Genomic DNA, 24,939 nt, shown 5'->3' with positions numbered 1-24,939 from the left:
AGCAGGGGAGGGACAAAGTGAGGGAGACACAGAATCCAAAGCAGGCTCCAGGCTCTGAGTTGTCAGCACAGAGCCCGACACAGGGCTCGAACTCCCAAACCGCGAGATCATGTGAGCCAAAGTCAGTTGCTTAACTGATTAAGCCACGCAGGCACCCCCGGATTTATCTACTCTTAGGAATTAGCTAGGGGTGCCTGGGTGGCTCAGTCAGCTGACTATCTGACTCGACTTCAGCTCAGCTCACGATCCCAGGTTTGTGGGATTGAGCCCTGTGTTCAGCTCTGCCATAGATGTGGAACCTGTTTGGGATTCTCTCTCTGTCTCTCTGTGTCTCTTCCTTTCCCCTGCTTGCTCTCTTTCTCTCTAAAAAGAAAAAAAAAGAACTAGCTAAAAAGTCAGTACCATTTGTTTCTTAAACACCTCTTTTATGTTTTTACGTGAAATTAAATTTTTTTAAATAAAAGAAAAAGCTTTTATTGTGTAAGCCATCGGACTTTTAGCATAATTTATTTGTCCTCCCTCCCATGCATTCATTTTAAAGCTGGGGTGCCCAAGGCTTCACTGATATACACGCCCTGGGGGATACTATCCCATCTTGTGAATTTCAATACCATCTACCCTCTGATAATTTGCAAACGTTGATCTCCAGCCCATGCCTCTCTTCTGAACCCCAGGCTGGTTGCCTGGTTAACCACTAAGCAGTTATCTGGTCAACAACTCCATCTGATGTTCCTGGACATTTCAAACTCTTCCTGCACAAAATGGGACACCTGGTTTCCCTCCCCAAACGTGCTTCTCCTGCAGTTGTCTCTGTTTGGGTTGAAGAGAACTCCATCCGCCCAATGGCATAGGACAACCCTCTCCTGCACCTTGAATCCGATGGGAATTTTTGTGTTCAGAATGTGTTCAACACGCAACCACTTCCCTCTTGTACAAATGCCACCGCGCTGCCCTAAGCCTGTGACCTCTTTTTGGTTTTTGGAGGTTGCAGCAGCTTGCTAGCGGCTGGCTTCTGTTTTCTTCCTCACCTCTTCCTCTTTTCATTTCAAAGTTTCTTCCAACAACTTCAGCAGTCAGTCACAGAAGCAACCATATCACAAAATAATGTATTCTCTCTTCCAATTTTTGTTTTAGAGAAAAAAAAATTAGGATTTTAAAGAAAGCTGGAAGTGTTTAGGCAGGAGCTGCGACAAGGGCGCATAATACCACATAATACCACATATGACTCATCAGTGTAAGCAAAGCCACATTATTCCCAGCTTCCTTTCTGCTGAGCCCTTCCAAGGAGACTGAAAGGAAAAGAGGACCACGTGACTGCAGGAAACACACAAGAAATATTTTATTAGCTTCCAGATGGAGAACAAGGTAGAGTAAAAATATTTCAATAGTATTCCGCGGCTCTCCTCAAAGAGCCCACTCGGGCACTCGTGGCCCCCCAGTCGTGGTAGCGCCTGTAGTCCCCCGGTCTCAGCAGGTACTGCCGCCCCCGGTAGTTGGGCATCTCGTAGAGGACCCAGTAGCCCTCCAGCACTTGGAAGGAGTGGATCTCGCTGAAGTGGAAACGGTCGTGAAGCGAGGAGCAGTCCTCGGTGATCTCTACCATCTGGCCCCTGTAGTCCTCTCGCTCGTAAATCCTGATCCTGTGGGAGCTGGTCTGTGGGTTCAGCAATTAGCAGATGAGGAAAAGTCAGAAAATCTAGCCCTTAGCAACCAGGGACACAACCCCCAAGGGACTGGATGTTCCCTTCTCTTTTCTACATCAAAGATGACGAATTTTAAAGATAGCCAACACCAGGGCAGCTGTGTGCAACTGAATAGGCTGTATACTGCAGAACTGAAGAAGGTGTCATTCGCGTAAAGAGGCGCATGGTGCTCCCTAGAGCTAAGACCACAACCTACATGAACCATACATACTGGCCCTAGTTAATATCATTCTTTTTTTTTTTTAATGTTTATTTATTTTTGAAACAGAGTGACAGAGCCTGAGTGGGGAAGGGGCAGAGAGAGAGAGGGAGACACAGGATCCAAAGTAGACTTCAGACTCCGAGCTATCAGCACAGAGCCCGACACGGGGCTCGAACCCACTGACCTGAGCCAAAGTCGGATGCTCAACTGACTGAGCCACCTAGGCACCCTTAGTTAGTATCATTCTTAAGTAATAATTTATGTATATTTTATATATATCATATACATTTTAAATTTATGTTTATTTTATATATTTATTAAATTTATTAATTAAATTTATTATTCATGTATTATAAATTTATATATTATATACTATTTATATGTAAGTAATAATTTATATATATTTATTTAAATAAATTTTTTAAAATGATCCCTGGAAAAAAAAAAGTTATAGTTTTGAATCTCAACAGTATTAGAAGAAGCTAGTGGGAAAGGAAGTCAAGTTGCTTTTCCTTCAGGGGAAGTCACAGACTGGTGGCAATTCAAGAAGAGAGTCCAGTCCAGGCAATCCTAAGACCCTTCCCTTCTCCTTTAAGCCCTGCTTCTCTAAGATCCTGAAAAGCAAGAGCCATCACAAAGATTAGCTTCAATTCTCAGCTCTAGGATATGCTCCTGCAAATCTGCTTTAGGTAATAAACAGGAAATTCTCCCGAGCAATCATCCTGCAGCATTAAGGGCTGCTAGTGAGGAATCTTCCATGGTCGTCAAGGACCCACGTGTACATCACGTGATTTGGTCGCCACACCAGCCCCACACCTGTTTCTTCTTTTAGGAGAAGCCTGTGACTAGAGCTCTCAGCGTGTCACGTGGAAGGTCGGGGCAGGCACGTGGAAACCCAGGTTTTCGGGCTCCTCGTGCTGGGCTGGGTCTTATCAAGGCGTTAAACCCTCCGAGGGGGTTTCAGACGTGGCCGGAGCGGTACCTTTTCCACAGGACTGGGTCGCAGTCAGGTTAGAGAATCCCTAACTGCAGAATTCCGGGCCGCTGGGGCTTTATTTGGGTAACGGCGGGCTTTGCCGGAGCGGCTGGAATCACACTGTCGGCCACTTGTTTTGCCTGATCGGGAAGCAGGGCGGGAGGCTCATGCTAACAGTGGTGGCTGGGGGAGGGGAGGCTTGCCAGGTGCCCACCTCTCACCCTCGTTCCAGCCCTGTGAGCTAGCCGCCTTCACATTCTACAGAAGAAGAGAGAGAGAGAGCCCCAGGAAGTAGCCCAGGCCACCTGATGCAAAGGTGCTAAGGTGCTGCTTATTCACCGCCTCGCCTGGGGCATAGACTCTCTGAACGGACCGGGTGTCCTACTTTCTCCCAGTAGAGGTGAGTTTACTTGTAGCAGAGCAGAATGAACTTTTAAAAGAGAAGCGTCCCCTCGCATACTTCTGCAGTGGAAGGAAAGCTTAGAGATGTTGACAAAGGAGAGGAGACCATGGTGAGAGGCAGCCAAAGGAGGCCGCCACCCTGCACGACGAATGCCGCCTCTGGAGCACCCATGTGGCTCCGGGGCTCGGCAGGGCCCGCGGGGCCGGACTCACGTGGGGGATGAGGCGGCAGGAGCGGACCGCGTCGCTGAGGCCCATCCACTGCTGGTAGTCCGGGTAGTCCCCGCGCCGCAGGAAGTACTGGCAGCCCGAGTAGTTGGGCTGCTCGTAGAGCATCCAGCAGCCGCTGTCCACGCGGATGGAGTTGCAGCGGCTGAAATAGGGCTGCAGGTTCGGGTGGTCACTGCTGCACTCGTAGTGGCGGCCCTGGAAGCCCCGGTCCTCGTAGAAGGTGATCTGCAAGGCAAGGGGAGGAAAGGCTCAGAGGCCTGGCCCCCAGCCCCGGGGCGCGGGGGCCCCTCCCGGCCTGCGGCTGCGCTGGGCTCACCTTCCCCATGGCTGGTGGATGGAGGTCAGTGATGGGCCGCCGGCGCGCGGGTCTATATAGCACGAGGGCTGCTGCGTTGGCAAGAACAACACAAAAGGGGCCCGCGGGGTGAGGAGGGGATTTTCTCTCGCTCTTTTCTATATAATGACGGCGGGGGTGGGGTGGGGGACTTATTGTATGTTTCCTCTTAGACTCTCCAGTGCTTTCGAACTGATGACCCGCGTTAAAACTGTCACTTGGTGCCTGTGGGGCCTTTAAATGAAGCCTGTTTAGGAATTTGGAACTGAGCAAAGGCCCTTAGCCAGTTAATAATTGTAATGAGGTATTTGGGTTATCTTTTACAGTTTCAAAATGATCTCCTTTTTGACTACCAAGGCCGGGTAGTGACTGAGACCGAGGTCAGCATAGGCCCCAGCATGAGGCATCTGGATTAGAGAGCATTTCCTTGGTGTGAGGGTCTGAGCAGGGACAAGAACCGCCTTCTCCACAATACATTTGAAATTAGATGGGATTTCCCTCCAAGAGGTCCCTTCTCTGAACCTAGAGGCTGGCAAGTGGCTACAGCAGATATGCTGACACACTTGAGGAGGGGTGATAGGGGCTTGGACCCCTAGAAAGCGTGCTGTGTAGGCACCTGGCCTCTGCTCTGCTCCCCGGATGCTGGGCGGGACCAGAGCCATCTCTGGAGCCTCAGCTGGGGCACCTCTGGCCAGGAAACCCTCACCTTTGGAATTCATGAGGTGCAAGTTTGTTGTTCTTACTCTGTAGCTTTCTATTTAATAATTTTGCAAAGTAGGTGCTAAGCTAGTTAGTTCTAGCTGCTGATGAATACAAGTTAACATGCAAATGTAACAAGTTAAAAACCCTACAATCTTAACCTTTCCTAGCCCTGGGCAAGCCACGGTTGCTCTGTAGTTAAGTCTCTGACTCCGCCAAGGCCCCCACCTCTACCCCTGGTGGCTCCTTCAGAGCAGAGTTTAACTCAGCTCTCTTTAGAGCAGAGTTTCTCAGCCTCACACTATCTTGACATTCTGGGTCAAAAAATTCTGTGGTGGGGTAGTTGTCCTGTGCATTTAAGGATGCTTAACAGCATCCCTGGCGTCAACCCACAAGATATTAGTAGTATTATTCTCCTAGTTGTGATAGCCAAAAATATCTCGAGACATTAGAAATGTTCCTTGGGGAAGCAAAATCAACACTGGTTGAAAACCACTGCTTGCTTGCTTGCTTTATATATATATATAAAATTATATATAATTATATATATATAATTATATATAATTATATATATATTTATATATATATATAATTATATATAATTATATATATATATATATTTTTTTTTTCAGAGAGAGAGAGCACAAGCAGGAGGGGGGCAGAGACAGAGGGAGACACAGAATCAGAAGCAGGCTCCAGGCTCCAAGCTGTCAGCACAGAGCCCGATGTAGGGCTTGAACTCACAAACTGCAAGATCATGACAAGAGCTGAAGTTGGACACTTAACTGATTGAGCCACCCAGGTGCCCCAAAAACCACTGCTTTTGAAGAAGCTGTTCCTCAACTTGATACAACATGATACACTCTATCTCATTCCTTAGTTTGGATTGTTGTGACTAAAGTCTACTGCTAAAAAATTGTTTTCCCTGAACAAATTTCATTTGTTGCACACAAGTTTAATAAGCCTTATTCACATTCTTTCCTTTACACATTCTTACTTTTATAGAATATTTGGAAACTATGGAGAAACATTTAAAACCATAGTCCTGTGTCAAAAAAGCACTATTAATATGTATTTTAAAACTTCTTTTCAGTTCTGCAGGTGAAAGAATTCTAAAGACCCACTGCAGAACAACGTGCATATAGGTAACACTACTGCACGATGTGGTTAAAAATGGTTAAAACGGGGGGCGCCTGGGTGGCTCAGTCGGTTAAGCGTCCGACTTTGGCTCAGGTCATGATCTCACGGTCCGTGAGTTCGAGCCCCGCCTCGGGCTCTGTGCTGACAGCTCAGAGCCTGGAGCCTGTTTCGGATTCTGTGTCTCCCTCTTTCTCTGACCCTCCCCTGTTCATGTTCTGTCTCTCTCTGTCTCAAAAATAAATAAACGTTAAAAAAAAATTTTTTTAAAGTGGTTAAAACGGTAAAAGAAAAAAAAAGATACCTTTGCCCATACTCCCACCCCTCTTAATTTTCACTTCTTTGATCTAATAGTTTCATCTGTAAGAATTTGTCCAAAGGAAATAAAGGTCCATGCAAACATTATGTATAGTGATGTTTTATCAGACCATTGTTTATAATATAAAAAAAAATAGGGCATTAATTTGGTAAACTATAGAGCATCTGTGTGACGAGGTGCTAGGCAGTTACCAAAAATCACGTTCTCAAATGATTTATTTAAGGACATGGAAAATGCTCCCAAATGTTAAGTCTTTTTAAAGTAAGGATATTATACACCGAAAAGTAGAAAGTATTGCTGAAGGAAAGAAGATATAAATAAATGGAAATACATCATGTGTTTATGGATTGGAAGACTCAATATTGTTCAGATATCAATACAACCCAAAGTGATCTACAGATTGAATGCAGTCCCTATTGAAATTCTAATGTTTTATTCAGGAATAAAAATGAAATCCCTCCTGAAATTCACATCGAGTCTCAAGGGACCCTAAAACTCAAAAGAATCTTGAAAAAGAAGAACAGAGCTGGAGAACTTGAATTTTCTGATTTCAAAACATATACAAAGCCACAGTGATGAAAACAGCATGGTACTGGCATAATGATAGACACAGGGGCTGGTGGACGAGAATAAAAGACTCCGAAACAGAGCCTCCCCGTGTAGTCAATGGAATTTTGACAAGGTTGGCAAGACCATTCACTGGAAAAGGGAAGTCTTTTTAACAGATGGTACTGGGGAAAATGAATATCCACATGCGAAAGAATGAAGTTGGACCCTTACCCTACGCCATATAAAAAACTGGCTCAAAATGGATTAAATGTAAGAACTAAAACCATAAAACTCTTCAAGGAAAACATAGGGGAAAACTTTCATGATGCTGAACTGGGCAATGATTTCTTTGATATGACACTAAAGCATGGGCAATAGGTAAATTGGACTTCATCAAAATAAAAACTTCTGTGTGAAAAGGAGTGAAAGATCATGGAATGTGAGAAAATATTTGCAAATAATATATCTGATAAGACACTGATATGCCAAGTACATTAAGGACTCCTATAACTCATCAACAACAAGCAAAAAGCAAAAAAAAAACAAAAAACATCAATTTTTAATAAAATGATAGGAACAGACATTTCTCCAAAGAAAATATATAAATGGGCAATAATCATATAAAAGGATGCTCAACATCACTAATCACTGGGGAAATAATGGGATACTATTTCATATCTGTGAGGATGGCTCTTATAAAAAAAGAAAATAACAACCGTTGGTGAGGATGTGGAAAAATTGGGAATGTTGTGCATTGCTAGTGGGAATGTAAAATGGTACTATGGAAGACTGTTTGGAAGTTGCTCAAAAGAGCTAAGCATCTAATTCCCAGATGATCCAGCAATGTCACTTCTGTGCATCTACCCCAAATTGTTGAAAGCAGAGATACAAACAGGTATTTGCGCACCAACATTCACAGCAGCATTATTTACAATAGCCAAAAGATGTAAACAACCCAAATACTCCTTGAGGGATGAATGGATGAAAAACATGTGGTATGTGCATTGAATGGAATATTATTCAGCCTTAAAAAGGAATGAAATTCTGACAAATGCCACAGCATGGGCAAACCTCAGGAACACTATGCTAACTGAAATGAGCCAGACAGCACGACTATTATGTGATTCCATTTATTTGAGGTACATACAGCCGTCAGATTTATGGAGACAGAAAGGAGAATGGAGGTTACCCGGGGCTACAGAGCAGTGGGAATGGGGAGTCAGTGTTTCATGAGTGCAGAGTTTCAGTCTGGGGTGATGACAAAGCTCTGGAGAGGAATAGTGCTGATGTTTGCACAACGTTCTGAATGTGCTTTATGCCACTGAATTGAACACTTAAAAATGGTTATAATGGTAAATTTTAGGTTATGTATATTTTACCACAGTTGAAAACATACTTCATGAGCAAAAAGACAAAAATACATCTATATTAATTTTATTGATATTAACTTCTTGATAATTCTACTGAGGTTGTAAGAACAAATTATATTCTAGGAATTAAAAGGGAATTAAACAGCATTTAAAATAGAGTTTATTTTAACTTGCTTACAATCCTCTCACTTTATAATGAGAAATAAAAGAATAATTGATATAATTAGTGTCTTAAATTTTTTTTATTAGTACCTTCCCCTCCTCGGGCTTCCTACCCCTTTCTCCCTTTATTCTTTCCATTCCAATTAGCTTATATCACAAAAGCTTATACTCAAGAACCTGATAACATTTCCAGGTCCTCTTTAATCTTGGGAATTTGTGCTCTGGACACCATTGTGTTGGAGGCGACGATGGTTGGGTGTTCGCCTTTCCCCAACCTTCCTTGTATGGTGTCCCAGTTGTGCCTAGAAGCTCTCCTATGGTTACCAGTGATACCAGCTTCAGGATGATGCAGGTTCTAAACATGGTGGGAGACAGACAAAACCCAGGGCCCTGCTAGCATTGCTGAGCTGCTGAATCAACCATCCCTAAATCCTGTGCTATCCTAAGACTTCCTATCACATGAGCTACTAGATTCCCATATCGTTCGTCCATTTGATGTGGGGCTTCTGCTTCTGAAGTGATTCAGATTCATTTTTGGCTGAGAGATTAGGGTGAATTGTGATCAAGCTTTGGAGAAGGAGCTGCTCACCAGGGGGAAGGTGGAAGAGTAATTCAGGTATGGAAAAGATGTGAGCAAAGACAAAGAGATGTGAAAATGCTTGGTGTGCTTGGAGGACTCAGGTGGGTCAGGAGAGTCAGGTAATAGGGGATGAAGTAGATGGGCTGGGGCTGGGTTCTTGTAAGAATTGTTTTCCTGTGGACGGTGGAGGAATATCAAAGCTTTTTAAGCAGGGAAACGACTTGATCAGATCGGTCTTTGAACATACACACCAATCCTCCTTTCTAAAATTCTAACAATGAGAACACAAGACAGAGCAGAAAGTAGAAGAACCAATGTAAGTGAATGCACCATCCAAAATGTTGAGGGCCTTGAGTAGAAGAAAAAGGTGGAGAAAGGACAAATTAGTTCTCTGCTTGAACTGAGACGTCCATCTTCTCTTCCCCTCAGACACTAGCTCTCCTGGTTCTCAGGCCTTTGGACTCGGACTGAATTATAATATAACATCTCCTGGCTCTCCCGTTTACAGATCGTGGGGCTTCTCAGTCTCCGTTAGGGAGCCAATACTTACCATAAATCTCATATTCTCTCTCTCTCTATCCTATTGGTTCTGCTCTCTGGAGAGCCTGACCAATAAACATTGTTTCAGGGGCTTGACCACATTAAGGCCAGCATTTCTGAAACTGTGGCATTTCTCCCACACTTGTCCCCTCTTGGGTATAAAATGCCTGAAAGAGGAAAGAACTGTGGCACCAGGGGCAGCCACTCCTTTTCATCAGGAAGGCAAAAGTTTTTCCAGAACCATCTCTTCTCTCTCCATCAGCATTCTTTCACTTATGTTTCCATATCCAGAGAGTGTCACGTGACAGCCTCAGTTAGCAAGAGACTCTGCCAGAGATTCATGAATTCAATGTGTACATACAGTTTAGGGGATTCAAAACCTTCTGAAGCCCATTATGGTAACCTAGCTTCAGTATCCCTGTGTGTGCGTGCGTGCGTGCGTGTGTGTGTGTGTGTGTGTGTGTGTGTGTGTGTGTTTTCAGAATCCCTGTTTTAAAAAGTGGGTCCTGCTATCTCTGAACCTCAGTTTTCACATCCTCACACCTCAGAGAAAAACCGAAATCTAAACAGATTTTTAATAATCTGTTTTGAAGCAACAGCTTGTTTAAAGACCAGGGAATCACATGAGACAATGTATTGTAAAAATGTTTTGCCAATTGTAAAGTTGTACTTAACACGAAGGCACGTTTTTATTGTGAGAGGTGTGTTTTATTTGTTATGGATCACACATCTTGGTTTCCGCTTGTGCTGTGTGGTTGTGCGTATGTGTGTGTGAGTGAATAAAACAATAAAATAAGAGGAGGACAAAAGAAAAACACAAGAAAACCAATGCCAGGAGCACACAGAAAATATTTTATTAGTTTCCAGATGGAGAATAAGGTAGAGTAAAAATATTTCAATAGTAATCCATGACCCTCCTCAAAGAGCCCGCTCGGGCACTCGTGGCCCCCCAGTCATGGTAGTGCCTGTAGTCCCCTGGCCTCAGCAGGTATTGCTGTCCCCGGTAGTTGGGCATCTCGTAGAGGACCCAGGAGCCCTCCAACACGTGGAGGGAGTAGATCTCATTGAAGTGCAAGCGGTCTTGAAGAGACGGGCAGTCCTCAGTGATCTCTACCATCTGGCCTCTGTAATCTTCCCTCTCGTAGAGCCTGATCCTGTGGGAGCCAGCCTTGCCCATCCAGAGATGGAAAGAGGAGAAAAGCAAACCATGAAATGGATGTAACACATTCAGGCAGTCCAGCTCAAGGTATTTTGTAATATAGGATAAGCCTTAACTAATTCTCCATATTAATATACTCTCCATTTTCAAAGGTGGAAATTCGGTACCTTTTCAAGACCATAAAGTGTGACGGAAAGAATTAAGAAGGAAATTCCACTCTTTCTGTGTTCAAAATTTCCCAGGATAAACTATTAACCGAGTTCAGTATACCCCACCAGAGAGAAACCCAAACCTTTAACAGCTTATTACTACTTTTTCCATTTTGGGGAAATATTTTTAATTTTTCAAGCAGGTGTCTTTGAACAGTAAAAGCAGCCTATGAAATGAATGATCTTGCATTGGATTTAAAATAAATCTTGGAAAAATCACCAAGGACTTGGATGTTTCTGTTTCTGTGGAAAGCAAAGTTAAGCATCTTAAGTCTCTCAGAAATCATTGATTCTCATTGAATCATTTATGAATACAATAAAGAAAAATGAGAAAGAAAAATCAGTAAGCCCAAGGACTCGTTTTTCAAAAGCCTTAGTGTTTTTAAAAAACACATATTTGAAATATACATGGGTATGTGCATAAAATTTCTCTGTGTTTCTCTCCATTGAGAGAAAGCACTTTTATTTGTATAGGTCCGGTAAATCAAAATATGCAAGTGGGGAGCAAAAGAGAGAAAAGTCTTTTAAACATTAACCCTTGTAAAAGTTTCCTTTACAATGCCTCACTGCTCTGTGACTACGGTATATTCTAGCAGTTCATTACTCTTCTATGGGATATTAGTGCTTTTTCTACAACTCCATTGCAAGTTGTTCCAGGACAGGACCCATAGCTTTTACATGTCCAGGCCAGCCAACACATTGTTGCTGAGTAAATATTTGTTGATTCATTGGTGCCTGGGTAACACTTTGCTTCTGTCTGGGGCAAATGACATTGAGCTACTCTACCATAGCTGGTCTTTTGTCCAGACTCAATTATTCTTGATGATCACTACTCCCGATGGTTAGCCTTTGCTTGAAACTACCCATTCTGTGTCCTGTCACGGGGCTGGACTCACGTGGGGGATGAGGCGGCAGGAGCGGACCGCGTCGCTGAGGCCCATCCACTGCTGGTAGTCCGGGTAGTCCCCGCGCCGCAGGAAGTACTGGCAGCCCAAGTAGTTGGGCTGCTCATAGAGCATCCAGCAGCCGCTGTCCACGCGCACCGAGTTGCAGCGGCTGAAATAGGGCTGCAGGTTGGAGTGGTCACTGCTGCACTCGTAGTGGTGGCCCTGGAAGCCCCGGTCCTCGTAGAAGGTGATCTGCAAGGCAAGGGGAGGAAAGGCTCAGAGGCCTGGCCCCCAGCCCCGGGGCGCGGGGGCCCCTCCCGGCCTGCGGCTGCGCTGGGCTCACCTTCCCCATGGCTGGTGGATGGAGGTCAGTGATGGGCCGCCGGCCCACGGGTCTATATAGCACGAGGGCTGCTGCTGCGTTGGCAGGAACAACACAAAAGGGGCCCGCGGGGTGAGGAGGGGCTCATTGTGCTCTTTTTTCTCTTTGCTGTCAAAGTCCACCGGCTCATTGTGGGTTTTGGTCCCATTCTCTCTGGAGTATTCGGGTTGCTATCACTGTCTGATGCTATTGACACCGTTTGAAAAAAAAAAAAGTAATTTGGAACATTGTTTATTTAATAATAGAAGCAGAGCTTCAGCCATTTTGTATATAGTCGATCCTTCTACTTGTATAGGTTGGGGAAAAACAACAAAATGTGACTGAAGGAGCAAAAAAAAAAAAAAAAAAAAAAGCAGAGTCTTAATATGGTCAATATAAAATTAATCTGCAAGAACTATCATATGACGTATGTGCCACGATATTGTACTAATTATGAATAGGAAGAGCATGACCTTAGCTAAATGTTGAAAATTCCAAAGTAGTTCTTTAAGAGAATTTTCTTATTGAAGGGTGTAAGTTACTGGAATGTTTTATCAAGGGAATTTACAAAACTTCGGACTTGCAGGTACGCCAAACAATAGCAAAGACAATAAGAACACACCAGCAAGCACAGATCTGAGGTGTCTGGTCGGAATTTGTTACAGCCCTGTCTGGAGGTAGACTGAGGATTAGATGTTTCAGCGTGGCCAATTGTAATTCAAAAGGGAGAGCAGTGTTAAGAGGCTTCATCTCAGAAAGAAGAATGAAAAGGGAAATTCCTAAGTTGGAGGAAATAAGAAAAAGTGAAAACACAAAAATCGATGACCTCTCAGGTTATTATACAGTAAAACCCAATTCCTAGAAAACCCATTTCTGGTAGGAATCCCGATACCCCTTTTTCTCTGGGGAACAAGAGTACGCAAAGCTTTTGACTCAAAGGAGATTAACTGCGTGAACACAAAGAGAAGTTATAGCTAAAATGGTGTGGGAAGAGGAAGGAATAAATCTGGAAGCTGAGACTCCAGGAAGACTTTAGAAAGTATTTATTAGCCTGGAAGAGAATAGTTTGATGGGCTGGAAAGAGCACTGGAGTGGAAGATGACCTATGCCTTTGGCCTCTTTCATGTCCAAAGAATTATTCACAGTCCCGTGTTGTCTCATGGAAATACTTTGTCTTGACTTTGGGTCATAAGTCTTTGTAAGTCTGTATTTGTGAATAAACACCAACTAACGTACAATATGATGATTTCCGTTCTTGTTAACCACTAGATAAAGGCATATGTTTGCAAAATTACTTCTGTTTACAGAGTGGAAAAATAAGTAGAATAAAAAAATCATCATTTTAATTAATAATTTAAAAATTAATCATTAACAAAATAAAAAGGTTAAAATTGTCGTTTTGCTCAGAGTTGTTTCTGCGGGGAGAGTGTTGAGAGGTAAAAATAGTAAAACATGAGAAAGAACCAAATGCAGAGCCCCAGGGAACACCCAGAGGAGCATGGTGGGAGTGGGCTGTGGGGACCACCAATACAATTACAAATTTATGATACATGTAGAGGACCAAACAAGGGAGTTGGGTTTGGTATTTTCATTGACTAGGAAGAGAAAAGGCTTTATTTCAGCCTGGAGAGACAAGGAAAAAGAAAGAAAAAAACCAACTCACAGTTTTCACAGAGCTGAAAAGTGATTGGCTCGGGCCAAATGTGCCTTGATTTTAATGCTCTACAGAGAATTCCTGGATTGACAAATGTGTGTCAGACCAAGGCCTCAAACTGCACTTAGTGTGCTAAGTGAACATAAGCTAAGACTTGAGAATCCTCACGCCTGTGGCACTGAAGCAGAGGTCTGTACAAGTTGCCTGGAATGACTGATGGGGACTGTCTTTGGAGGGAGAATACGAGATAAGGATCAGGCACCCTCAATCCTGAGCTCTAGTCTGGGAAGTAGCCCTTTGTCACTCCCGAAATATTCAGGTGGTTTCAAACAAAAGTGAAGGCAAAAGAGATGAGTTCAGGTTAAATTTTACTGCACGCAGAGTCAAAGATTTTTGTAGCTGCTGTAAATGTCAGTCTACAGAATGAAGTGTATGAGAAGTACCCCTTTCCTTATTTTCTATTGTTGAAATATTTCATGAATCTAAGTCTCATTCCACTAGGATGGACAGAAAATTGAACTGCAGTCATTGTTGGGGTTTTGTCTTCTCACTTTCCCAGGCTCTACAGTTGGATTCTGTGGGCATTTCATGGCGGTATTGGGTGTGCTGGGAAGTCCCGTGTTAGCCATTGGCGGTGGCTGTCCCCAGCTTTCACACCAGTGTGGAAATGAGCATTGGCAGCCCCAAGGGCTGTGGGAACTGGGATGTGTTTTATTTGGCCGGCACAATGTTTAGATGTTTTTCATGATGCTTTAGGTTGGTTCGCACAACCCATAGCTCCCCATACTCATCATCACTCCTTGTTGTCTATAAGAAGTTGTTTTATTTATTTACATCATTTCTCAGGCCCCTGAGGGCATTGAGCTGCAGCCTCAAACAAGAGTTTTCAAACTCTGCTCAGTTTTTGCCAGATGAAAACACTATACATCAGAGCAAAATCCCAAGCATTCTTCCTTGGTCGGAGCCATAGTTTACTAGGAGCTTGTGTATCTTGGGGTATTAAAGTGTCCTTTTGTAAATGTCTCTTCTTTTGTAAAATGATGTACGAAGAGATGGTGCTTAGTTTTACAATTTTGCTGGTTTGTTTAAATTTTAAGTGTCCTTGCTTGGCAAAACAAAAATTGGCAATCTTATGTTGGTCTCTATTTAAAGAAAACCGGTCTGGGAAACCTAAGCTACTGAGAATCATTTGATTTGATATCATGATTTGAGCCATTTGGTATCATAAGAAATATGTAAATAAATATTACTCCATTTATTTTCCCTAGAAATTTGTCTCGGGATGACTTTAAAGTACTAAATAAAAGTACTTGATAAACAAAAGTGATTATATATGTATTATTTAGTACCTGAAAAGTACTTGACTTTAAAAAGTGATTACATCCTTATGTTTAACGTAAGCATCTCGTATTTCTGGGTAGAGCTCTGTGGTGGTAGGGACAATGCCTTTCATTTGTTTGGGTTGTTTCATCCCCAGTACTAACATATGACAGGCCTATGGTAGGTGCTTAGAAAACAGTGAAGATACTAACTCAAAAAAGTTAGGATCTTTGGGTGGCCAGTAATTGGGCAGAATCTAATAAAATTAAAAATAACTTGTGCTTTGATTGGGCGGTCTCACTCCTAGGTCTCTATCCTCCAAAAGTTATGGCATGTGTAGATAAAGGTACATGTACAATGATATTCTTTGCAGCCTTGTTTGTAAAAGGAAACTTGGACAAGCCCAGTCACCAATGGGTAAATGGTAAAATAATCTAGGGGGTCTTCAAATCACGGAATGCACTGCAGCCATTAAATAGAATAAGATACGTATCTAGATCTATGTCCGTATCATTTTTCATGGTAAAAGCAAGCTGCAGACTAATATGTGCAAGTAAGTAAATAAATAAAAAGCATGCATTTCATGAAATGTCAATATAAACAGGGAAAAAATTCAAGAAGGGTGCCCATCAAGTGTAAAGCAGGGTTGGAGAATAGGGGCGCCTGGATGGCTCAGTCGGTTGAGCGTCCAACTTCGGCTCAGGTCATGATCTCACAGCTCATGAGTTTGAGCCCCGCGTCAGGCTCTGTGCTGACAGCTCAGAGCCTGGAGCCTGCTTCGGATTCTGTGTCTCCCTGTCTCTCTGCCCCTAACCCACTCGCATTCTGTCTCTGTCTCTCTCAAAAATAAAATAAACGTTAAAAAAAAAAAAGCGCTAGGAAATAAAGAGTGGGATCAGAAGGACCCTCTCTACTTCTTTCTTTATAGAGTTTGTAAAGTAGTAGGATTATAGGAGGCTTTTCTTCAGAGGAAAAATTTTAAAAATAAATTAATTCTCTACTAATGGAAAGATTTTCAATTTTTTTCAACATGCAAGGCTTTACTTGTGAGCAAGCAGGTTTTACTTCAATCAAAGTCTATTTAAAATATTTACATATATCTCATTAATTGCTTTGCATTAGCTGCACTTCAGGTAGGGTTTGGCCCAGGGGATATACTGGCCAAGAGGTGCACTGGGGGCTGGAGCCACTTTAGAAAAGGAAGGGGGATCTATGACCCACCCAAAAGTATGACAATGTCCACTGGCAGCATTGACATTAGTCATGTAATACTGTGCTCAAAAGTAAACAATACTACAATTCCTTATGTAGCCTAAACAGGCTTTTTGCCAAATGGGCTTCTCTTCACTGCTCATCTGGGACCTCCTATGGCTTCCACTCACCTGCTGGGTCAGAAGGAAACTCCTAGAATGCTGTTCCTCAAGACCCTCACCTGAACGCCTCCCTCCTCACCAGTCACCCTCTCCCATTTTTCTACCTTGACTTCCCTTTCCTTCTTAGACAGGCTACCTCATCCCTCCACCCCCACTTGGGAGCCTGTTCCAGACTCATTCTACCTTGAAGTGCTTCTAGAACTGAGCCCTCCCCACCTAGTCACACCTCAACCTTTAACAGGGAGCCTTTAGAGGTAAATTAATTGGCACACAATGAAAGAAAAACAGAAGTCAGCAGTTGCCAACAATACAGACTAAATACTTTATTAGGTTCCAAATTGAGAAAATGGTAGTGTGAACCTATTTTAGTATAAATCCACCACCCTCCTCAATGCGCCTGCCTTAGCATCCACGGCCCCCCAGTCGTGGTACCGCCTGTATTCTTGGGGCCTCAGCAGGTATTGCCGCCCCTGGTAGTTGGGCATCTCATAGAGGACCCAGCAGCCCTCCAGCACGTGGAGGGAGCGGACCTCACTCAGGTGGAAGCGGTCCTGGATGCAGGAGCAATCCTCGCTCAGCTCCATCATGAGGCCTTTGTGGTCCTCTCTCTCATACAGTCGCAGCCTGTGAGAGCTCGTCTGCTTGGTCCACAAAGACAAGGAGCAGAAGAAGCAACCAAACAACAGATGAATTTGGTAGGTTGGGGGATGGGACTACCAGTGTCAAAACTGAGACTCTGAGATTGCTGCATATGCTGTGGATAGCTCTGTGTTCTACCAGCATTTAACAAATATTTGCATATTCAATTTTTATTTCATATCTGGGAAATACAAATTTTAAGAGGTTCTAAGTCTGGGTTAGAGTGCATTAAGAATTCAAATATCTAGACTCCTAATTCCCTAATTTCCATTGATTCCTAGGTGATAAGTCAAATGTATATTTTGGGGAAAAATACAAAGTATTTTAACTAGTATTATTTTAATATGAGTATCATCTCCCCAACTTATATACATACAAGTGTACAAATAAAGTTGGACTTTTAAAATTACATACTTCAGTGAAAATTGGTTTAATTAGTCACTTGGAACCAGAATTCAACCGCTTTTCCAAATCAAGGGCAATTCCCTTCTCCAAAGTTGGACACAAACTTAGAATAGCCTGTATTAACAATAGAGTTTCCATTTTTACAAGTCTGTGGTGGAACCTATCTAATTCATTCATGGTCAGTTCTTTACTACTAATTAAAATTACAATTTAAAAAATTTTTAATTTGTTCGAAATACTACCTTCTTAAGTCCAACCAGCTCCTCATTCGCAAGTTTCGGTCTCTATCTCTGTATATTACATTTGTTACATAATGGTAACAAAACTTTGTAATTGACATAACGGTAGCAAAAATGAAAACTAAGACCGACTCTTCCCATGAGTGAATTCGTCTCATATTCTCTGCTGTTTCTGTGCATTTATCTCTCTGGGCTTAGGCAGTAACCAAAGCCCACTCTACCCTTCCGTGTCTTTAAAAGAAAACCTGCCTCACGTTAACCCCCCAGTAATCCAGTGAGGACACTCAGGCAGCGTGATGAAATGAGGTCGGACTCACCTGGGGGATGAGACAGCAGGAGCGGACCACGTCGCTGACGCCCATCCACTGCTGGTAGTCCGGGTAGTCCCCGCGCCGCAGGAAGTACTGGCGGCCCTGGTAGTTGGGCTGCTCGTAGAGCATCCAGCAGCCGCTGTCCACGCGGATGGAGTTGCAGCGGCTGAAATAGGGCTGCAGGTTGGGGCAGTCGCTGCTGCACTCGTAGCAGCGGCCCTGGAAGCCCCGGTCCTCGTAGAAGGTGATCTGCAAAGGAAGAATAATTCTGAATTAAATCAGTTGCTCCCAACAGATCTGGTATAGAGGCATTTTCTCTCTCTTGATGTCTCTTTTTCTTTAACTTGTATCCTGCTCACCTTCCCCATGGCTGGTTGACACGGATGTGCGAGTTCAGTGCGCTGGGCCGGCAGCGCCGCGGGTCTATATAGCCAGGCTGCTGCTGCGTTGGCAAGAACAACACAAAAGGGGCCCCCGGGGGTGAGTAAGGGGATTTTATGGATCCCTTTTACACGCTGCATTCAGTGGAAAATGCCTGTAGAGTTTGCCCTCATTCTCTGGTATATTCTAACGCCGTTCTGAATGCGTCCTGGTTGAGTCCCTAGAGTTGCTTTTATGTGGATTCTTAGTATTTTCTAAATTTATCAGCACCTCAATCTGAACTTTTGACCTGAAATTCATGTCGCTACGGATATGATTCAGTTATGCCCCGTGTAATTTCTACGGGAAAATCTATGCCTTTATAGCAGTGCCCCCCCACTTCCAGGGGCTGTGATGTGGAATGCCACAAACATGGCCTAATTTTCCTTGATGACAGAGGCCACTGTGACTTAACATTTTTTTTCCTTTATACGATTAGCCAGTCTGGTGCAGGACACAGGTTTGGTTTCTGATCTTTGCTAGTTTTGACTGTGGTGGTCTGATGCTTTAAGACATAGCTACTACTCCTTTGGTGGGCGTACTTCATGTACGAGAAATCAGCCCCTGCAAGTCAACTTGTCATAAGAACCAAGGGAAAGGTTTGTTTCTAGGGACTCTGGGCCCAAGACTAAGAAGTATATTGTTTTTTGGCGTAACTTCCCTTTGTTGGGCCCGGGGAGGCAGTAAAGCTTTGCACGCTCAGAATGTCCACTGAGGAGCCACATGAACTTGGCAAGCCACGTGACCTCTCAGAACCTGAGTTATTTCATGGTACTTATCTCCTGGGATATAGTAAGTTGAGAAAGAAAGAAAGAAGCAAACGAGAGAGGTATTTGCCTACAGAAGCTGTCCTGGCATTCAGAGCTAGGGCATGTTTTTCCTCTATTAGACGAGAGAGAGAGAGAGAGAGAGAGAGAGAGAGAGAGAGAGAGAGAGTCTCTGTCAAGAGGAAGAGAGAGAAAGGGGAACAAGAGAGAGCCCCCCTCCCCGCTCTCGCTCTCTCCTCCCCCTCGCTCTCCCTCTCTCTCTCTCCCTCTCACTTGAGAGCTGCCTCACAGAATACCAGCTGCTGGCAGGGTTCCTCTGAGATCAGGATGCAGTGAGACAAAATAAGGTCACTTCACAATGTTAAGCACACGCGAAAGCAAAGTCACCGTGTCACCCACACAATACCAAACACCACCCCTCTCAGCCTCCACAATTAACTGTAGCTTCATCCTTCTTCTAGGCTACCCTCCCCATGAGTAGATTTATTGAGATGTCGAATCATAACATTACCTCCACTTTCTGACAACATCCAGTTTAGACTGAACCCCTGCTTCTTCAGACTCTTCCCCAAATCACCCAACCAAAGTACGGATCCTATAATAACATCCTTTGCTGAGACCCCCCGTGCTTTCCCATGGTGTGTGTTTTCCCTTGCTGTGACAAGTAATAAAACCAACTTGTTTTGTGACAGGTATTCTGGGGGTCTTTGGCTGAGGGACACTGACATGAATACATGGGATTATGTGTGCAATGTGTTTGGCACCCACTTGGCACAAATGAGCATTAAGTACATGTCTCCTGTTAGTAATAGTGTGACAATACTAAGAATGACTTCAGCCTATTAATCTCTCAAACATACGCAATCCTCTCAAAGATGCCTGAAAAATTTCTTTGCTATGAATCCATTTTGCATATGTATGTGTATATACATATATATATATATATATACACATGTATATATATGTGTATATACATGTATATATGTGTGTATATACATGTATATGTATATATATACATATACATGTATATATATGTATATATACATATACATGTATATATATGTATATATATATACATGTATATATATGTATATATACATATACATGTATATATATAGAGGGGGGCACTTTAGAAATCATCTAGTGGCTTTCATTTGGTGGCTTTCAAACTCCAGTGAGCATAAGAGTCACCTGTGCTTGTTAAAACTGCAAATTGTCAGGTCCTCTCCTCTCCTGAGATTTTGCATGATTAGATGTGGAAAAGACTCCAGGAATCTGTATTTCTAACCCACACCAGATCATTCTTGCATCAAACTTTAAAAAATACTACTCTGGTTTACTCTTTTTTTTTTTTTTTTGGTAAAGAAAACATGTTTTAGCCATCTCCAGCTAATGTTTTATTAGCACTTACGCATCATTTTCCTTAAACACGTAGGCAGAAGAGCTCTCTGCTTTGTTCTACAAAGTTTTATATGCACATAAAAAGAGAACCAAACAGAAATACCAGTATGATATAGCTGACTAGATAGGAAAAGAGGTGAAAGGGTCAGAAAATGCATAGTACTAAACTTCAGTCTTGTTTTTTTCAGATCTTTCTCTTTCTCTCTGAGGCCCCTGTCTTCCCTTCCTTTACCCACTCCTCCAACACCCCCCTAACACCATCACTGCAGTTGCCTTTCTTGGACTCTCACGATATCTCAACTAGACTGTCCGTGGTCTCCTGACTCTGTCCAGCCTTGCCTTCTTCCAAACTACATTCTGTCAGGATGCCAGGGTGATCAGAAGCAAAACACATAGGAGTGCCTGGGTGGCTCAGTTGGTTGAGCATCTGACTCTTGATTTCAGCTCAGGTCATGATCTCAGAGTCATGGGATCAAGTTTTGAGTTGGGCTCCATGGTGAGTGTGGAGCCTGCCTGGGATTCTCTCTCTGTCTCTGTCTCTGTCACCCTCTCCCCTGCTTGTGCTCTCTTCCTCTCTAAAATAAAAAAAAAAAAAATTTTAAATAAGATAAAGTAAAAAGAAGCAAAATGCATCAAGTCATGTTCTTGCTGTGGACCAAATGTTTGTGTCCCCTCCAAATTCATATGTTGAAACCCTAATCCCCAGTGTGATGATGTCTGGAGATGGGGCCTTGGGAGATAACTAGGTCATGAGGATGAAGATATCATGTTAGAATTAGTGTCCTTATAAGAAGAGCCAGGAAAGAGCTTGCTTCCACTCCTTGGACAAGGAAGCTGGCTCTCACTGGATACTAGATCTGTTGGCATTCTGACCTTAGACTCCCCAGTCTCCAGAACTATGAGAAAGAAATGTTTGCTTAAGTCATCCAGTCCATGGCATTTTTTTATTTTAAAATATTTTTGAGAGAGAGAGAGAGCGCACAAGCAGGGGAGAAGAGCAGGTTGGGGGGAGAGAGAGAATCTCAAGCAGGCTCCACACTCAGCACAGGGCCTGACATGGAGGTCAATCCCACAACCCTGGGATTGTGACCTGAGCCAGAATCAAGTACAGTTCCTTAGCGTGGCATACCTGACCCGAGATCCTCTGTCTGTCTGAATCGCTGAATCACTTGTAGTTTCCCAAATGCACAATGTTATTTTCACTTTTCTCATTTACCCCCTAGTTTTACTGAGATATAATTGAAATATTACATTATATAAGTTTAATGTGTACAACATATTGATTTGATACATTTGTATATTACAAGATGCTTACCACCATAGTGTTAGCTGACACCTGTGTCACATCCCATAATTAATTTTTTTTGTGATGAGAACATTTCAGATCTACTCTCTTAGCAACTCTCAAGTTTATAATACGGTATTATTAACTATAATCACTATGCTGTACATTAGATATCCAGAACTTATTCATCTTACAGCTGGAAGTTTGTCCTATGTACTTCTTTTGTTTTTTAACGTAGCGATCCTTCCCACTGAGACACCAGTTCTACATTTTTCACCCAGAGAAATCTTACCCCTTTTTTAAAGGTTCAACTCAGGTATCAATTCCTCTGTGAAGATTTTCTTGAACCTTTCCTAATCTTTCAGGCTGAATTTAGTGCTGCCCACTTGGTTCTACCAAGCATCTTGCTCATACCACTGTGATGGTGATGATCGCTTATCTAATTATGTTGTTTAGACATCAGTTTCTCGAAATAACTGAGGACAGCTCCTTTCTGGACTATTCCACCTTTATTTTTGTATTCTCACTGATCGGCAAAACAGACAGGCACATAAAGGCAACTCATTAAATGCCTGGAGGATATGAATGTTATTCCCTAGTCTGAAACCCATTGTTGCGATAGTCCATGAGACCTATTTTGAATGCTCAGCACAACAGGCATATGGGCTCCCATCAGAGTTCAGTATTTGCAACTTTCAATGTGTAGGATGACACAAGCACTCTGCATTTGATCTATTTAATGGGCCTTTATAACAGGGGAGATGAGTAAGCAAAAGAGAGAAAACAGGAATGTTGTGTTGTCCCCTAAACCCTCTGTTCCTTGGTCATTCTGTCTAATTTTTGTGTTTCCTGAGATGCCAAGTTAATGTCACAACAGCAGTGGCCAATTCCAGAGTATTGCTAGTGTCCGAGGTCCAGCCAGCAGTTGATCTTAAGCCCACCCTCCTGCTTCCTGGTAATTCATGTAGCATTTGTATCACATACAGGCTTGGTTAAATGAGAAAAGGTCAACTGGTTGGCAGCTACTTAGACCAAACTATCCCAAACAAGGAGGCTGGGAGAGAGACTAAAGCATCACCATCATAGCCCCAGCCTCTGGTTCTCTTTCTCTGCTTGTCTTTGAGGACTATTCAATAAATGACAAGAAGACAGGGGGCAACCTGTCTTAATGACCCACCTCTGCTTAACTCCTATGGCATTCCATTTGGATCAAATTGGCTTTCGTGTTAAACATAATACATTTCTTCTTGCTCGGGTGGTTGTGATTGTCACTTTAGCTTTAATAAACCCACAAAGAAGAACCCCTAAAGTCTGGAGGAGAAGGAACAGGACAAAACTAACATCAGGACCTAACCCTGTGGCAGCGAGGAAGGATCATTGGAGAGAGAACCCACAGGGAGGAGCACTCTTTGAGGGTATCCATCAGTATGGCAATTCTTGGCACTTCTTTACGGAATGACCTCAGTTGCTTTGCTTGGTGGGTCTTCTATAAGGTTAGATTGGCCAGAAGATGCTATAGATTCAAAGGGAGAGAAAAGAGGAAAAGGAATAAAAAGATTTAGATTCTGGTGCTTACTTTGGCAGCATGCATACTAAAATTGGACCAATATAGAGAAGATTAGCATGGTCCTGCACAAGGATGATGTGAAAATTCTTGAAGCATTACATTAAAAAAAAAAAAAAAAAAAAAAGATCTAAAACCTGGGCTTATTACAAACTAGGACCTATGTGAAATAGTGGTGAGTATAGGGTATATAGGCTGACAATGGGGTTATCTTGAATTGTGTTTTCATCATCCTGGGGAAAAGGTTAGTGGGATCCTGTAGGGTATCCCTTCTCGCATTCCACTCTTGGAGCCTGCTTTCATCTCAGACCCTTTCACCTCTCTGAGGCTCCAGTGTGCACTTTCAAGAGAGGAGGGAGAGGAGGAAGCATAGGTGAGGGACTAGTTTGAGCGTTATTCCTCTCCTGCCACCATTACTCCCCTCTGTTGGCTTTTTTTTAATGCTGGGATTAGAGGGAGGATACCGTTCTCTTTGCCTGTTCCCCAGGGATGGAAATATAATTTTCACGAAGAAAAGCTTGATCAGTGACATCCAGGGTCTCTAATTTTACATGCTTTCAGTTCAGGTATTTCAGGATAATTTCCATGTCTGCAGTCTGTGATTTTATGTCTACCAAACAAATAATGTGAAATCCAGCACTCCAAGAAGCTTTTGGCTTTCTAATTTATGCCTGATGTTATTATTACTGACAAACAGAATTCTGGCTGATGTTTCCAGTAAGCTAATACTATCGTTGGGAGTTTAAAGGTTGAAGAACTGAGAGTTAGGAATAACTGATACCAAATAATTCAAGAATCTGACTATTTTCCAGGGAAAGAACTTTTATAAATAGCCTAACCTTGTGCCCCAGTTTGCCTGGAATACTCCTGGTTCATGCTTCTTGCCCCAGTGTAATCCTTAATAGAATACCCTTTCATTCTCAAAAATGACTCAGGTTAAGCAACAAATTAGATGCTTGCTCTGTTCATAGACATGGAGATATGGAGCCCTTGAGGGCATAGGATGGAAGGAAGCTATAAAGAATGAACAGCCATGTGGGTACAGCTCAGAATAGAGGAGAGAGGAACAAGAATGAGAAAGAAGACCAGGCCACCCGGTAGCAGGTTGGAACTTGCAGACTGTTTAGAGCAAGGCCATCTAATCTTAAATTTGTACTGTTGTGCTGCTGTGATCTAAACATGTATCTCTCCTCCCACAACCTGTATAATAAAGCTGTCTGCACCCATGAAGGCTTTGTATGAGAGATAGTTCAGGAACTCAAGGAAAAGAAACTGTCTCCCATCTGAGTCAGTGAGATGCATGGGGCTGGTCATGTGGGGAAGAACAAAATGGTCCACCCAATGACAAGGCAGGAGTTCAGAGTGGAGGGTTACTGGGAAAAGCATAAACAACCCATTCCCTTTCCAGAATTCCAAGAGACTTTGAGGATATGTGTGTTGGAGAAAGTGGGTACACAAGTACCCCACTCCACGTGAGATGACACTTCAGCCATTTCATTAGAATCTCAAAGAATGGGGCACTTTAGCTGAATTTTGATCTGAAGCCATCAATTTCATTGTGGAACTTTGTAAGAAAGATCCAAGAACCATATTTAATTACTGCAGGATGATACTAAGGATGTTGTTTGCTCAGTACTCTCTTTACTAAGACCCCCATGAAAACTTTCTTTTAGGTGTTGGTACTGGGAACGGGTAGGTTAGCCTTGAGTAATTAATTGATTTGTGTTATGGACTCTGTTAG

The 24,939-nt window shown here is 42.9% G+C and overlaps 3 protein-coding genes and 1 non-coding gene across 4 annotated transcripts; 1 reads left to right on the top strand and 3 right to left on the bottom strand.

The window, feature by feature from the left end:
- Positions 1–1,315: 1,315 nt before the first annotated feature.
- LOC109265151 (gamma-crystallin F) lies at positions 1,316–3,939 on the bottom strand. Its single transcript, XM_019446207.2, has 3 exons — positions 3,831–3,939; positions 3,497–3,739; positions 1,316–1,654 (listed from the first exon to the last, which is right to left on the bottom strand). Exons 1-3 carry the CDS (start codon positions 3,837–3,839, stop codon positions 1,382–1,384), a joined length of 525 nt encoding a protein of 174 aa, XP_019301752.1. The 5' UTR covers positions 3,840–3,939; the 3' UTR covers positions 1,316–1,381.
- A 6,091-nt stretch (positions 3,940–10,030) lies between these two features.
- On the bottom strand, positions 10,031–11,920 carry LOC109265150 (gamma-crystallin D). Its single transcript, XM_019446206.2, has 3 exons — positions 11,803–11,920; positions 11,469–11,711; positions 10,031–10,372 (listed from the first exon to the last, which is right to left on the bottom strand). Exons 1-3 carry the CDS (start codon positions 11,809–11,811, stop codon positions 10,100–10,102), a joined length of 525 nt encoding a protein of 174 aa, XP_019301751.2. The 5' UTR covers positions 11,812–11,920; the 3' UTR covers positions 10,031–10,099.
- Positions 11,921–16,465: 4,545 nt separating this feature from the next.
- CRYGC (crystallin gamma C) lies at positions 16,466–18,250 on the bottom strand. Its single transcript, XM_019446205.1, has 3 exons — positions 18,121–18,250; positions 17,768–18,010; positions 16,466–16,805 (listed from the first exon to the last, which is right to left on the bottom strand). The coding sequence occupies exons 1-3, from the start codon at positions 18,127–18,129 to the stop codon at positions 16,533–16,535; spliced, it is 525 nt and encodes a 174-aa protein (XP_019301750.1). The 5' UTR covers positions 18,130–18,250; the 3' UTR covers positions 16,466–16,532.
- Positions 18,251–23,202: 4,952 nt separating this feature from the next.
- Positions 23,203–23,308, top strand: LOC128772697 (U6 spliceosomal RNA). The gene has a single exon (XR_008416857.1). It is a non-coding gene; the product is annotated as a U6 spliceosomal RNA (small nuclear RNA).
- Positions 23,309–24,939: the final 1,631 nt, after the last annotated feature.

The sequence above is a fragment of the Panthera pardus genome, unplaced genomic scaffold (assembly GCF_024362965.1).
Source record: "Panthera pardus isolate Hobbes unplaced genomic scaffold, ASM2436296v1 HiC_scaffold_10, whole genome shotgun sequence".
In the NCBI taxonomy this organism is placed as follows: Eukaryota; Metazoa; Chordata; class Mammalia; order Carnivora; family Felidae; genus Panthera; species Panthera pardus.
This window is presented reverse-complemented; position numbering and strand designations above follow the sequence as displayed.